The sequence below is a fragment of the Balaenoptera borealis genome (assembly GCF_965194805.1).
Source record: "Balaenoptera borealis genome assembly, chromosome: 3".
NCBI lineage: Eukaryota > Metazoa > Chordata > Mammalia > Artiodactyla > Balaenopteridae > Balaenoptera > Balaenoptera borealis.
Genome location: NC_138866.1, coordinates 33,968,094 through 33,981,790, shown reverse-complemented (window position 1 = coordinate 33,981,790; position 13,697 = coordinate 33,968,094). Strand labels below are relative to the sequence as shown.

The following is a 13,697-nucleotide window of genomic DNA, read 5'->3' as shown; positions in this document are numbered from 1 at the left end:
CCCCTTCTGGATGTCTGCACACAGTCAGATTGTGTGATTGCGGTTCTGCACAAAGCCCGGCCAGGCTGGCCATCCTGGTGCCTGCAGAAGGCTGGGGGCTGCGGTTCGGAGAGGGTGGTGAAGGCTCTGTAGCTCAGGACTGCGAAGGCGGTGGCATGGCGGACCCAGCGCTCAGCCCACATTACTTGTTCCCCCCCGGCAGTGCTGGCAGCTCCTGGCTCTGTGTGCCCCACTTTTCCTGCCTCAGCACCACTTCCTCTGGTACGTCAAACAGCAGCTCCAGCGCCACGCAGATCCCCGGTGAGTGCATGTCGTTTCCTCTGCCACTCTGGCACTACCGACTGGCATGATCCGGAGGGACGCAGGGGAGACTAGGATGGATCGGATCGCCCCGCCCTCTGGGATTTGCACAGTGGTCATGTAGACTTTGCCCATCACCATGTACGCAGATAGGCACGTGGAGATCTGGGCACGCGGAAATCTGGGCACGCTCTGCACACCAATCCACGTGTGTGTGGGTATTTAGTGGGGGCTCTCATGTGGAGCTACAGTGCCCCCAAATCATCCCCAGATTTGCATTCTCTGTTGCCATGTTTTCTGGCTTCTGCAGAAAATATCTGTGCCGGCAACCTGCAGCAAAATAGGCCCCGAATGACAAATTAACACCCCAGACCAGTCTTTGGGGCTCGTGTCACAGCCTTCCAGCTGCAGGTTTGGTCCTATAGGTTACATGTAGGTAGGGAACCAGGCTGTCAAGGTGGTAGGGATGAGTGGATTCCCCGGTTTTCCTTTCTTCCTTCACCTGTCTTTTTAGAAATGAGACGGGCCAGTACGCCACGTACTGCCAGCGGGCAGTGGAGCGGACGCTGCAGACTGGGGAGCGGGAGGCCAGGCCGTCGCGCATGGAGGTGGTGTCCATCCTGCTGCGGAACCCCTTCCACCACTCCTTGCCCTTCAGCATCCCCGTGCACTTCGCCAACGGGACTTACCAGGTGACAAGGGACCTACAGGTGACAAGGCTGCCGCGCTCCCTGTGCTGAGTCTTCTCGTATTGCCATCCCAGAGGAGAACACCTTTGGGCCAGTGGGTGCTAAGCCTCCTTAGGCCCAGCAGATCTTAACAGGCAAACCAGCCAAAGGATGGGCCTGGGGTGCAGGGGGCGAGGGGGGCCATTCGTGCCAGTGTGGAGGGAGTACAGAGCTTGAATCACAAAAGTGCTTCACTCTTTGGGGCCTGGGAAGAGGATCTTTTGAACCCACTATGTGAACAGGGAAGCTGACACACTGACCAAGAAAGTGGCATGGGAAAAGGCCTCCCAAAGAGTGACAGCAAAGGAGGAACGGAGCTTATGTGGGACTTCAGTTTACGGTGGGCGGGCTCCTCCCTTAAGCACTCGCCCTCTGCACGTGGAAACCAGCTTTCTTTGGCCTCTGCTGTCACCCTTGCTCCTTTCAGCCATGCCTTTCCACCTCCCGGGCCCTGACCCCTCCACTAGCCCCCGTGGGCCCCTCTCAGGAGGTCCCCTCTCCCGGCAGGTGGTCGGTTTTGACGGCTCCTCCACAGTTGACGAGTTCCTCCAGCGGCTGAACCAGGAGACGGGCATGAGGAAGTCCTCCCATTCTGGCTTCGCCCTCTTCACGGACGACCCTTCTGGCAGGGACCTGGAACACTGCCTGCAGGGGCGCGTCAAGGTGATGGTCCCCATAAGCCGACTGAGCTTCCTCCTGAGCCACCTCGGTCTTCAGGATTTTGTGTTCCCAGCCTGTTTGGGGCTGAGCCCGAGGCCAGCATTTCTGTGCCATCTTAAAATGTGCCCATATAGGCAGAGAAAAGTCGTCTGTGCCCTTGTCTCTGGAGAGAAGATCTCCACATCCCTCCCTCCCTCCCTCGAGAGGCTGTTCAGCTTCCAGAAGAAAAGCCGCTTCCCAGCTCAGGGTAGGAAGGACAGGGAGGCACTTCTCAGCAGCAGCGCCCCCCGGGCGGAGCCTGCTGCCAGTTTCGTACACACGTGCGTAGACGGACAACTGTACGCCTGGACCCAGCAGATGTCGTGTTGTACGCTGGCAGCTCACTCTTACCCAGTCTGCCAGGGCCCGTGCTGTGCTTACAGGTTCCACCAACTTTAAAGAGGTAGATCCTTGTGGTACTTCTGTGCGTAAAGGCTCTTGAGTGGGATTCGAGCCCTGTGTTGCATTAGGGTCTGGGGTTAGAACCGCGGGGCATGCTGGGTGTTTGTGGGATGTGCTGGAGCACTTGATGAGGATGAGGGTTTTGGCTGCAGTTTCTGCTTTCTTTATGGTGACAGGGCAAAGACTCCTATTGTCTTTTACCATTGCCTGGAAAAACTATGCCCGGGCATCTGTAAGGCTTTGTTACACAGTAGGCCTCCGGTTATATTTGTTGAAGAGAATGGCGGTTGGTGGGAGGGAAGTGGAGCCGGTGATAAGGGGCCGTGGTTTTGAACTGGGGCCTGCCTAGCCTCTGGGAGGCCGCCTCAGATGTCCAGGCAATGGCGGCAGCATTCCATGGTTTGCTGCCCACGCCATGCTCAGAGCTACACCTCTGTCTGTGAGAAAGCCACAGGCACCCTGGGTCCTGGGAGCAGGAGGCCCCGCGGGTCAGCCTCCTGATGGAGGACAGTCGTTCAACGCTGCCCCGCTGCTCTGCCCGAGTCCAGCCCTGACTGGACCTTGTTCTCTTCATCAGGGGCTTTTCTGACTTTCCTCTTTTGCCTCGTGCAGATCTGCGATGCCATCTCCAAGTGGGAACAAGCCCTGAAGGAGCTGCACTCCGGAAAGTCTGAGGGTGGCACACGTGTCGTGAAGCTGATGTACAAGAACAGGTCCTGGGCACCGCCAAGGGGGACCAAGCATGAGGGCTGCCACTGGGGTGCAACTCATCACTCCCCCAGCTGGAGGCCTGTCCTGCACAGGCAGGGCGCCCAGAGATATAACACTGCCCGCTGGTCAGTAGCTGGAGGCCCAGGCTGGCTCTGCTGGCCTCTGTGAGGCCCTGGACAGCTCAGGCTCTGCGTCCCTGTACTGTGTCTGCACACTCACACATGCGCGCGCGCGCGCGCGCGCACACGCGCACACACACACACACACACACACACACACACACACACACACACACACACACACACACACACACACACACACACACACACACACACACACACACACCCCCTGCCCCCGAAACAGACCAACTTCCTCAGGTGGCTGCATGTGTTACATCAGGAGAGGAAGATTTTGTCCGAGCACTAGATATTTAAGACTAAAGAATAAATTGCTCCTATACCAATTCCAGGAAATACAGAAGGAGAAATCCTGACTTAATACCAATTTGACTAAGAAAATTCCATCCCAGTATGTCTCCAGGCAGATGATTTCCATTAGTCTCTTGGAATCTTAACTCATTCAGTTTCCTAATAAGCTATGATTCCAGGTACCAGATTCCCCCCACCAAATCCAGTAAGTCTTAACAGTGAATTCAGAACTGACCACGTGCTACTGGTGCTGTGGGACCTGATGGCCCTCTATCTGCTCTGTGTCATGCTTGGTTAAGTTTTTCTGGAGGCAGTGGAAAACAGGCTCACAAATGGTATAAAAAGAGTAGTTTCTTTCTTTCTTTGGAAATCAAGATAAACAGATGCAGAGACAGCTTCATCTGTTTGGGATCCCAGCTGAGCCCTGGCTTCTCACTCTCTCCCCTGTAGGCTGTACTTTCGGAGTCAAGTCAAAGGGGAGACAGAGCGAGAGCGCCTGCTGCTTGCCTCCCAAACTAGCGCAGAGATAGTGGCAGGGAGGTTTCCTGTCAACAAGGAGCTGGCTCTGGAGATGGCTGCACTGATGGCCCAGGTAAGGTTCTGTCCAGACCCCAGGAGGGTCAGGAGACGTCTTGGACTCACAGGTGGAATGCACCACACAGGCGGAAACAGGAGATTCTGCGAGTCCTGAGGTGCCAGAGAGGGCGGCCTTGCTGACTCCTTACCCAGCAGAGTGCCTCACTGCAGATCCAGGCTACGTGCAGAACTCTGGGCGTGGAAACCAGGGGCCTGGGTTTGAATCCTAGCCACCTTCCCGCTATGAGATCTTGGCCAAGTCACCTCACTTGTCTATGCTGTAGTTCCCTTTTTCGTATACCAAAAACAAAAATACATCCCTGCCTGCCCCTACAGGGTTGTACTAAGTATAATTCCTAGATAATGTATGTCATATAATGTATGTGGTTAAGTGTGTACTTACAGCTGTCAAACATTGTAATGAGAACTACGAAAAGGAACACACATTCAGACTTTGACTCTTCTCCCTATTACCTTTAGGAGGCTGTCTTGCCAAAGGAATCTGGGATACCTTCATGGTTCCCATAAGAAAGAGTCTGGATCTACATGCTGGAGAGGAGGGGGAAATAATAACAGTTGGCCTTTAATACAATAAACATGTATTGAGTATGCTGTAGAGAGCCCTGTGCAAAACATTTTATATGTAGTACCCTATTTAGTTCTCACCCCCACTTTATAGATGAGTAAACTGAAGCTCACAGAGTTTAACCTGATCATGGTCTCAGAGCTGGTAAATGGCAGAGCTGGGATTTGAGCCAAGTATCTGACTCTAATGGCCACATTTGGAACAGTCAGCTCTACTGAAGGATCTGTAGCATCTTCAATCCTGTATCCCATATTTTTGGATTAGAAGCCAGAATTTCTATAGTGTTTTCCCTTGTCTGCCACTAATTAACTGTGTCTTTGGATAAGGCACTTGACCTCAGCTGCAAAAGGAGAGTTGATCTAGACAATCTCTAATATTCTAGGACCCTAAGGCTGTTTCTCTAGTGTCTGTGAAACAGACAGAGATAAAGGGTCTGTCTGTTCACAAGAAGTGTTTTTTCACATCCATTCACACCTCACCAATAAAGGAATGAAATAATGATTTCACCTCTCTCAGCAGGCCCCCACCCCATTCACATCCAAATTCCTGATTTGTCCCTCTGTGTGCTTCTACCACAGGTAGAGTATGGGGACTTGGAGAAGCCCATCCTGCCAGGACCTGGGGGCACACCCCCTGCCAAGGCTCTGCATCACCTCCAGCAGGTCCTAGACAGGTTCTACCCAAGGCGCTACAGACACGGGGCCCCCCTGGAACAGCTGAGGTAGGCTGCAAGGTCTTGCAGGGAGTCACCGTAGGGAGGCATGGGCTGTAGAGTTGGGGAAAACCTCAGAGCTGCAACAGAAACATGGCACCATATCTCTCCATCCATCTAAACCAGGCACCTGGCAGATCAGCTGACCACAAAGTGGGCAGCACTGCAAGGCTGCTCCTCTCCTGAGTGCATCCGCATCTACCTGACAGTGGCCCGGAAATGGCCCCTCTTTGGTGCTAAGCTCTTTGCTGCTCAGGTAAGTGTGGGTGGTTTCCAGCAGAAGGAGTGGTTACCACACCCTCAGGAGCTCCCTAAGTTTCTCCTGGATTCGGTCAGGTTTGAGCCAGTTCAGTCTGCAGCGCCCACCCGCAACCACTAGGGGTCACTATCTTTCCACCCATTTCTTGCCTACTCCAGCTTTTCCTGGTCCAGAGCAGTTGTGACTCATTGCTTTCGGGCCAGGGTTATTTCTGGGTGATCCTTAACTTTCCTTTATTGACTTCTTTCCCAATCCTACCCTTGAAAAAAAAGATAGGGTCAACTAATTCACAACACAGTTCAGACTTGATATGATGTTCCTCTTGAGAATGTTTTTATTTTAAAAGAAGTTTGAAAGAACAACGTGTAACCTAAACAAATACATCTCTGCTGACCTGGTGCAGCCACAGAGGGATCTGACTACTCAGGCACCAGTTAATTTCTCCTGCTTGAAGGCCAGGTGGCCAAAAGTAATTTCAGCTGGAACTTTTCTTCACTGGGTATCTGGTGTGCATGAAACTTCGTACGTAATCACACAGAGTGTCCTATGCGCGAAGTTGGATCATGATCCTGTTCACTGAGGATACAGATTAGACAACAGACATTCACTCATTCATTCAACAAAGAATTGTTGAGCTCCTACTATATTTCAGGCATTGTGCTAGTTGTCTGAGGTGACAAGAGGTGAGCAAATCAGACATGTCCTCGCCTTCATGGAGCTTCCCATCTAGTGGGGGAGGTACACACTAATCAAATAATCACACATACACTTTCTCTTTCTAAATATATGTATATATAAAATATATATAATTTTTTTACAAGCTGTCACAAGTGCCATGAAGGAAAAGTACAGGGGTGTTATAAAGGCATATAACATGGGGACCCACTTAGTCTGGAAGGTTGGAAGAAGCTCCTGAAAAAAGGGACATGTCCATCTCTCTCCCTAGCCTCCCCAGGGTAGGAGAGATAGGAAATCTAGATTGCCCTACTGCAGCCCTGGCAGTGAAAATTAGTCATTCTAGGACTTACCCACCAAACAGTCATTTTTCTCCCTGGTAGGGCCTAAAGCCCTTGCATTATTGTTTTCCTAATTATTTTATAGTCCCTAGGAAATTGGTTGAAGCAAGATGCAGCTTGCACTTAGGAGGGCCTGTGGGTGGAATGCTGTCAGTTTCTGAAAGCCAGGAAAAAACAGCCTGTTCTCCATGCCTGTGACAGAACAGCCAGGGCTGGCCTCTGTTCTGGAACAGGAACAAAGTGTACTGTGTTCTGTACCATGGCAGGATGGGCTATAGGTACTACAAGAAAGTGATACTCGGGGTTGTTAGTAGGTGGCCAGAGCCCCGAGCCAGGTGCCTCCTGCCACGAGCAGCCTGTTTACTCCAGCATGATGTACAAATACCATCTTCTACGTTTTCCAAAAGAAAAAAGTTGGAAATCACTGCCTAGCAGATCCCTGGATGTGCCTTCTTCCTCAGAAAGCTCTAGTGGTTCAGAACCCCTAGCTGTGGATGTCTGATGAGATTTTCCTGTTCCCCCAGCCTGCACAGCTGTCTTCCAAGGAGAACAGCCTGGTGTGGATTGCCGTGAATGAGGATGGTGTCAGCATTCTGGACCACAACACTATGGTACGGGAGGATGAGGGCTGGCTTCCTGACCCCTCCTTCTCCTGAACAGTCTTTTCTTCTTCTCTCTGGACTCAAAGGGCTGAGCTAAGTGACCACGGTTTTCCTTCCCCCACCCCCTGCCCAAGTACCGCTGTCCTCTAGTCTAGACACAGCTTGTAGACATTCAAAATGTAGATCTCCAAAGTGTGACCACTTCAGACTTCTCCCTTCCTGGTCTGGAAGAGACTGGGCATGCTGGCTCCTAGCTCAGGAGGCAGGTGGAAAGTTTTTCCAGAACTAACTGGATCTTTCCCCACAGCAAGTGCACGTCACTTATCCCTACTCTTCAGTGATGACCTTTGGTGGCTACCGGGATGACTTCATGCTTGTGATTAGATCCATTTCAGACCAGAGCTCTGGAAAAGGCCACATTGAGAAGTTGATCTTCCGGATGGCTGCTCCCAAGGTGGGTCTGGAAGCTGCTAAAACATGTTACCCTGCTGTGGTCTGATGAGATGGGCTCGGAGCTTAGAAAGGAAACTGGGGTTATGACAGTACTCTAGAAGGGCCCTGCCCCAAATGAAACTTTTGGCCCTATCATCAGTACCCCAGAGGGTTCAGGTGGCGTCTCTGCGGTCACAGCTGAGGTGGCAGGTGGAGGGGCTGGCGGGAGAAGAAACTCACTCTGGTCCAGCTACTCTGCGCTCCTCACGTTACCCTCCTCTGTTCTGTCAGCCACAGCACCGGACAGGCTTGAATGGGGGCCCTCTTGCTGCTCTCGTCCTTGCAGCAGGCCCAAGTGTTCTCACCTTGCCTTGGGCTCTGCTGTTCCGGCACTGGTCACAAGTGGGACAGTCTGAACATGCTCCCCCTTCCCTGGGGTCTTGAAGGAGGTCCTAGGAACTGTTCACTTTAAGGGCCTTGTTCCTACTCAGTACAGGAAATGTTGATGCAAAAATAACAACTGCAGAGACTCTGAAACCAAAGTTCTGATTTATAGTTCCTGGCTCCCTTCTGAGCAACTGGAAACCCTGTTGTTTTAACCCTAAAGCTGGAGTTTGCCTAACCACCTCCTCCTTTCAATGCTGTCCCTGCCAAAGGAGAGGATATACAGATCCTTTCCTCCAGGGAGGCTGCCTTGCCTTGCCTTGGAGACAACCAGGGCGGAATGTTGGTCCTCCTGTCCTCAGGAGGTACTGGGCACCTCAGGACCTCCCAGACGCCTATTTCACTAGGCCTCCGAGCCTCGCAGGAACGATCCCCTTTGGACACTTCCTCCCGGGTGGGTATTTTAATTTAAGGGACAAACTGAAGCCCAGGAAGCTTATATAACCAGTGCAACAGCTAGTGAGTGAGAGAGCCAGGATTCAAGCCAAAGCCAGTGTTCAATTCCTTTGTTTCTCCTTCTCTCCTTAGATTGCAGAGGTGACCTTCATCATGGCCAGCTACATGAACCACTGCTCCACAGCTGTGGACCCGCCCCCCAACACGCCTGCTGCCTGCCAGCCATGGGAACTGGATGGACGACAGTTCTTTGCTTCTGTTCCATGTGCTGCCAAGGGGCCAACGTTGCTGTGAATATTTCTCCTACCCCTTTCCCCACCACCACCTGGTGCCTCTGGGATTAGAGAGGTGTATCCTCAGGTGCGATACCACTGGGATGGGTCTAACAGCCCCCTGCAGCCTGCCCCAGTTGTTCTGTGAAATGTGTATTTCAGTGTCCATGAAGCCTTTACTCTCTAGGTGCCTTATAATGTTTCAGGGCCAACCTTTAAAAATCCAGACCCAGTATAAAAACCACTCTTTTTTTCACAAGAATACTGAGCTCTGGATGCTGCCCGATTCTAGACACAGATAGGGATGGCCCACTGTTACTGGTTACTGAGGGCATCAGTGCTGTAAGTCAGAATTTCCTGCACTGCTACTCTCAGGGAGACTAATATGTTTATGTTGTGTATGGTCCTCATGCAGGGATTTATACTTGAAGTTTTCCCGACATCCCTGAATAGGAGAGGACTAGAATTTCCAATTCACCTGAACTCCAACAAAAGCTTAGAACTCACTAAGACTGGACTTCCTTTCCCATATGGGAAAGGTGTTGGCAGGGCTGGAGAAAAAGGAGGAGACTCACCTTTCCCCTTCCCCTGGTGAGAACAAGGAGGCATCGGCGGTGCCCTTCTGGGGCAGCGGCACCTGTCTCTGCAGGACAAAGCGCTATTCCCGAGACTGAAGCTGTTCTCCCTCACACTGGACCGTCAGCCCAACTGGGTACAGGCAAGGGCAGGGGCTAGGTCCAACCTGACCGCTCCCTGTCTCATTTTAACAACTGGACAGGGCTCAGTGAAGGCTGTGCTTACTACTGTAGGAGAAGGTGGTTGTCGCTTGTCCCCCTCCTCTTTGAAAGACCAAGCAAATGCATTCTGCTTTTTGCTGCTCTGTGAAGCCACCAAAGATGAGTCAGAAACAGAAGACCCCCCTGCAGGCTCGTGGGCCTGGATTTGCTCCTTAAGACTTCTGGCGAACTTACGCTGGGAATTAGTTTGAGGGCAGACACACATATGTGTTATCTGTCCTAGCCTGAGAACATCAGGTTAAAGAAATTGAAAGTATCTTTCACCTTTTGCCTTCCTGACGATGCCAATATCCCCCCATCCCCGAGTGAGACCTTCTGTTGGATGCAGAGATGATCTTGTCTCCGCCCTCCCTTAACAGGAAAAAAAAAAAAAAAAAGACGAAAGAGTTCATTTATACTCTGATTTCCAACATTGAAGAAACTGAGTTTTATTTCATAGCTCTAAGGCAGTCTTATCATTTTTCGATAAAGTGCCGAACAAACTATATGGATTTAGCAATAGCATCCAAGAACCAAGCCTTTAACCCCAGCAAAGTGTGTGTGTGTTGCACACTGTGAAAACTGCAAGGCTGGAACTAGTTTATCTGAACACCTCAGCTGCCGTAAGCTTCCCCTCTCTCACCCATTAAACTGACAAGCATGATGAAAAAAGCAGCACAGCAGAGTGTCTGCCTTTTTTAAATGAACTTGACTTTGCCAGGCTGGCAATTTTATAGCTGCCTCCCATTTCTGTTCCTGCCTTTCCCCCAGCATTTGGGATTTAGCTGAGACATTTCTACCTCGAACAAGTCACATGTCACATGTCCCGCAGGCTCCTGAATAACCCCTCCAGGGCTGGTGTAAAAGGCAGAAGTTACAGCTCTGGTTTTGTAATATCTTGAGTGTCTCTAAGGCAAATAAGGAATTATCATCTAGCCAGGAGTTAAAAAAAAAAAAAAATCCCAAAGAAAAAGTAAGCAAGAATGGAGCTGTGTTCATACTGAATTTGGGGGTCAAGCTATTTCCCCCGCCATGTCTTCTTCCCAACCCTTCAGGAATCCTCCCTTAGTTTATTAATTTTATATGGAAGAAACTGCCTTATAAACAAAGGCTTCTATAGTATGTATGTTTATCCTTCTTTAACATGTCTGGAAACCAAAGTCAAACTTCTGTCTGGCCTTTTATCTCATCCCTCTTGGCAAAAGAAGTTTTTGAAACCATAGACAATGCTGACTAACAAGAGTATTAATGTGCTTGACACCCGTGACTGAAATGCCGTGATTGTGTTTGTTTGTCAATAAAAAGCAGCTGTCTGAACCAAGCAATTGTGTATGTTTTGGAAGGAGATCTGTTTATTAAGAGAATCATCATAAATTAACCCTGTACAGAACACAGGAGCTAGGTGGACAGAGACGAGTCTTTGTAGGACACTTCTTCCTACTGACCAGCCCCTGAAGGGCTTGCTTTTTTTCTTAACTTTTATACAGGGGTACTGTGCAGTTGAAAATTATCTTTCTCAAGAGATCAGATGTCAGTTTCCCAATGTCTTGCTCTACAAATTTCAACAAAAAGTAAACTTCAACATGCTTAGGAATTTCACAAAGTGCTCTTCGTCAACATTATTCCTGACATACTGTTTCGAGGTCTCCCCTCAGGTGGTAAACAAAACCTTACAAGGGGAACACTAAAATACACATAAATACTTTGCTTAACATCAAACAATAAGTTAGGCTTCCAGGCACCTGCTCTATGGCTCTGAGATCCACCGCATCCATACTGGTTCCTAGGACTGTGCCCACTTGATGGTTTAAAATACAGAAAATAAACCAGCCACTGTGGCTTAGGAGTCATCTCCTCTGGAAAACAATACTGGCCTCCTAAATGCTGGGACTCATGGGCTCGTTGATGTGGCTTTTTGGTGTGCCAGGATGTCCTGGCAGCTTCTGTACACTTCAATCAAGCAGTCCAGCCGGGGCTTGGCACTCTGAATTCCAAAGGGGAGAAATGCAGAGACAAGATGAACATAAAGTGCTTAGTGGTATTGTGTCCATGTGCAACCTCAATCTCTCACCCACGACCAGGGGGTCTAAATGGTACAGGTGTGGGCTTCAGAAGTTCAGGCCTCACAGCATTTTGCTGGGAGGAATCCCTAACCAGGCCCACATCCCAGCCGGTGAACTGTGGAAGCAGGAGCTCAAAAGACAGTTTTTAATCTGTCTAAATTTCATGACTTCCACCTAAGAGCAAGCAAGAGGAGTAACAAGGACAGACCCTCTTGGGAAGAATCACAAGCTGCGAAGCAGTTCTCAGAGACAAGAAGGGCAGTTTAATATGTAAACATTGAAAATTATTTTGTATAATGAAATATAATACAACCAAATGAAAAGAAAAGCCACAGAATGGGAAAAATATATGGGGAAAGCATATCTAATAACAGTTTGCTACCCAAAATATATAAATCGTTACAATGCATAATCACTATCTAGTATCTACTTGACTAATAGAGGAGATGGATAGTTTAAAACAGAAAATACTGATAGGCGTACTTACAAGGAAATATGAAAAGTCTCTGTCATTTAAAGAGACACAAATTTAATATCTCTAAATTCCTTTACCTACATACTAAACTAAAAAATAGCTAAACCCACTGTTAGCCAAGACTACAGAAAAACAAGTACAAATTCCCAAAAGTATGGTAAAGTTGTCCAATCTCTGGAGCCAAATCTCAAACATGATTAAAATCTATGAAACTATTCATAAGCTTTAATAAAATAGTTTTGTATTATAATGCAAAGGAATTTTAGCTTAGCTACCTTAAATCCTTTGTGAAAAAGGAAGGGCAGTGAGGCAGAGTTAACTGCATACATAAATACTTTATATACCTATAAAATAATTGATTATAATCATGTTTGTGTAAGTTTTTTGGTTTTTTTTTAATTTTTTAACATCTTTATTGGAGTATAATTGCTTTACAATGGTGTGTTAGTTTCTGCTTTATAACAAAGTGAATCAGTTATACATATACATATGTCCCCATATCTCTTCCCTCTTGCGTCTCCCTTCCTCCCACCCTCCCTATCCCACCCCTCTAGGTGGTCACAAAGCACCGAGCTGATCTCCCTGTGCTATGCAGCTGCTTCCCACTAGCTATCTATTTTACGTTTGGTAGTGTATATATGTCCATGCCACTCTCTCACCTTGTCCCAGCTTACCCTTCTCCCTCCCCGTATCCTCAAGTCCATTCTCGAGTAAGTCTGCGTCTTTGTATAAGTGTTTTTTTGTAACAAAACAAAAAACAATCTGAACATGATTTCAAAAGCTAGCAAATGAGGTAGCTAAATAAACTAGTATTTGACATGATATAATTATTTAAAATAATAAGTATAATGGACTTTGTAAATGCATGAAAATATGTATATTAAAAAAGCAAGGGCTTCCCTGGTGGCGCAGTGGTTAAGAATCTGCCTGCCAATGCAAGGGACATGGGTTTGAGCCCTGGCCCGGGAAGATCCCACATGCTGCGGAGCAACTAAGCCCGTGTGCCACAGCTACTGAGCCTGAGCTCTAGAGCCTGCAAGCCACAACTACTGAGCCCACATGCCACAACTACTGAAGCCTGTGCGCCTAGAGCCCGTGCTCCGCAACAAGAGAAGCCACGACAATGAGAAGCCCACGGACCACAATGAAGAGTAGCCCCTGTTCACCGCAACTAGAGAAAGCCCGCGCACAGCAACGAAGACCCAACACAGCCATAAATAAATTAATTAATAGATAAATAAATAAATTTATATATATATAAAAACAAGACACAAAATAGTGTATAACAGTCCGTACAGATCAATAACATCTATGTAAAATCGCGTATTGGCAGACTGACGGAGTCAAAGCAGATGAATGATGACCTATAGGCAGAAGTTGCTATATATTTGTTTTTATCTCTAAAATTTGTATAAATTCATAATATTTCTGAAAGCCTTATTTGCCTCAGAAAGGAATTTCTGAAATAACTAAAATCCTAATTCTCAGTAAAAATACCACTCAGGTATCCTCAAATACTCTTGACAACAGAAGTTCAAATTCCTACTGAACAAAAGAAGCTGTGGATATGCAGAGAGGAGGGGAAAGGTAGAGGATTTCTTTGCAGAAGAAACTTAAGTATTCTGTGCTCACCTGGAAGAGAGGTACTACTTGGGATATCCCATGTGGTTCCACTGGATCCTTCAATAAAATGCAGAGGTAGTAAATCACCTTCTGCTGTAAGAAAATAAACCAAATAGCAGAGATCTAAGTAAAATTCAGTTTTCTTTCTCAAGGGAAGGCTTAAAACTTTTTCATACACTTGAAAAAGAATGCATTTG

General features: G+C 48.3%; 2 protein-coding genes across 6 annotated transcripts in view; one reads left to right on the top strand and one right to left on the bottom strand.

Annotated features, from left to right (window-relative positions):
* Nucleotides 1-8,817, top strand: part of PLEKHH1 (pleckstrin homology, MyTH4 and FERM domain containing H1) — a 50,085-nt gene extending 41,268 nt beyond the window's left edge. Inside the window, exons 20-29 of the mRNA XM_082386459.1 lie at nt 203-300; nt 815-992; nt 1,536-1,691; nt 2,742-2,842; nt 3,719-3,860; nt 5,009-5,151; nt 5,269-5,398; nt 6,942-7,028; nt 7,327-7,473; nt 8,424-8,817. Of these exons, the coding sequence (XP_082242585.1) occupies nt 203-300; nt 815-992; nt 1,536-1,691; nt 2,742-2,842; nt 3,719-3,860; nt 5,009-5,151; nt 5,269-5,398; nt 6,942-7,028; nt 7,327-7,473; nt 8,424-8,585 (1,344 nt within the window). The 3' untranslated portion in view covers nt 8,586-8,817. The remainder of the gene's footprint in view (nt 1-202; nt 301-814; nt 993-1,535; nt 1,692-2,741; nt 2,843-3,718; nt 3,861-5,008; nt 5,152-5,268; nt 5,399-6,941; nt 7,029-7,326; nt 7,474-8,423) is intronic.
* The window catches only part of PIGH (phosphatidylinositol glycan anchor biosynthesis class H), a 12,629-nt gene continuing 4,644 nt past the window's right edge, over nt 5,713-13,697 (bottom strand). The window contains exons 2-4 of one of the 5 annotated variants that reach the window (XM_082386758.1): nt 13,510-13,593; nt 9,625-9,711; nt 5,713-5,977 (exon numbers count right to left, since the gene is read on the bottom strand). In XM_082386758.1, the coding sequence (XP_082242884.1) occupies nt 5,975-5,977; nt 9,625-9,711; nt 13,510-13,593 (174 nt within the window). In that variant the 3' untranslated portion in view covers nt 5,713-5,974. Of the gene's footprint in view, nt 5,978-7,423; nt 7,535-8,610; nt 9,712-10,664; nt 11,324-13,509; nt 13,594-13,697 lie in introns of those variants that run through there. The other 4 variants (XM_082386756.1, XM_082386755.1, XM_082386757.1 and 1 more) reach the window with 4 other exon arrangements.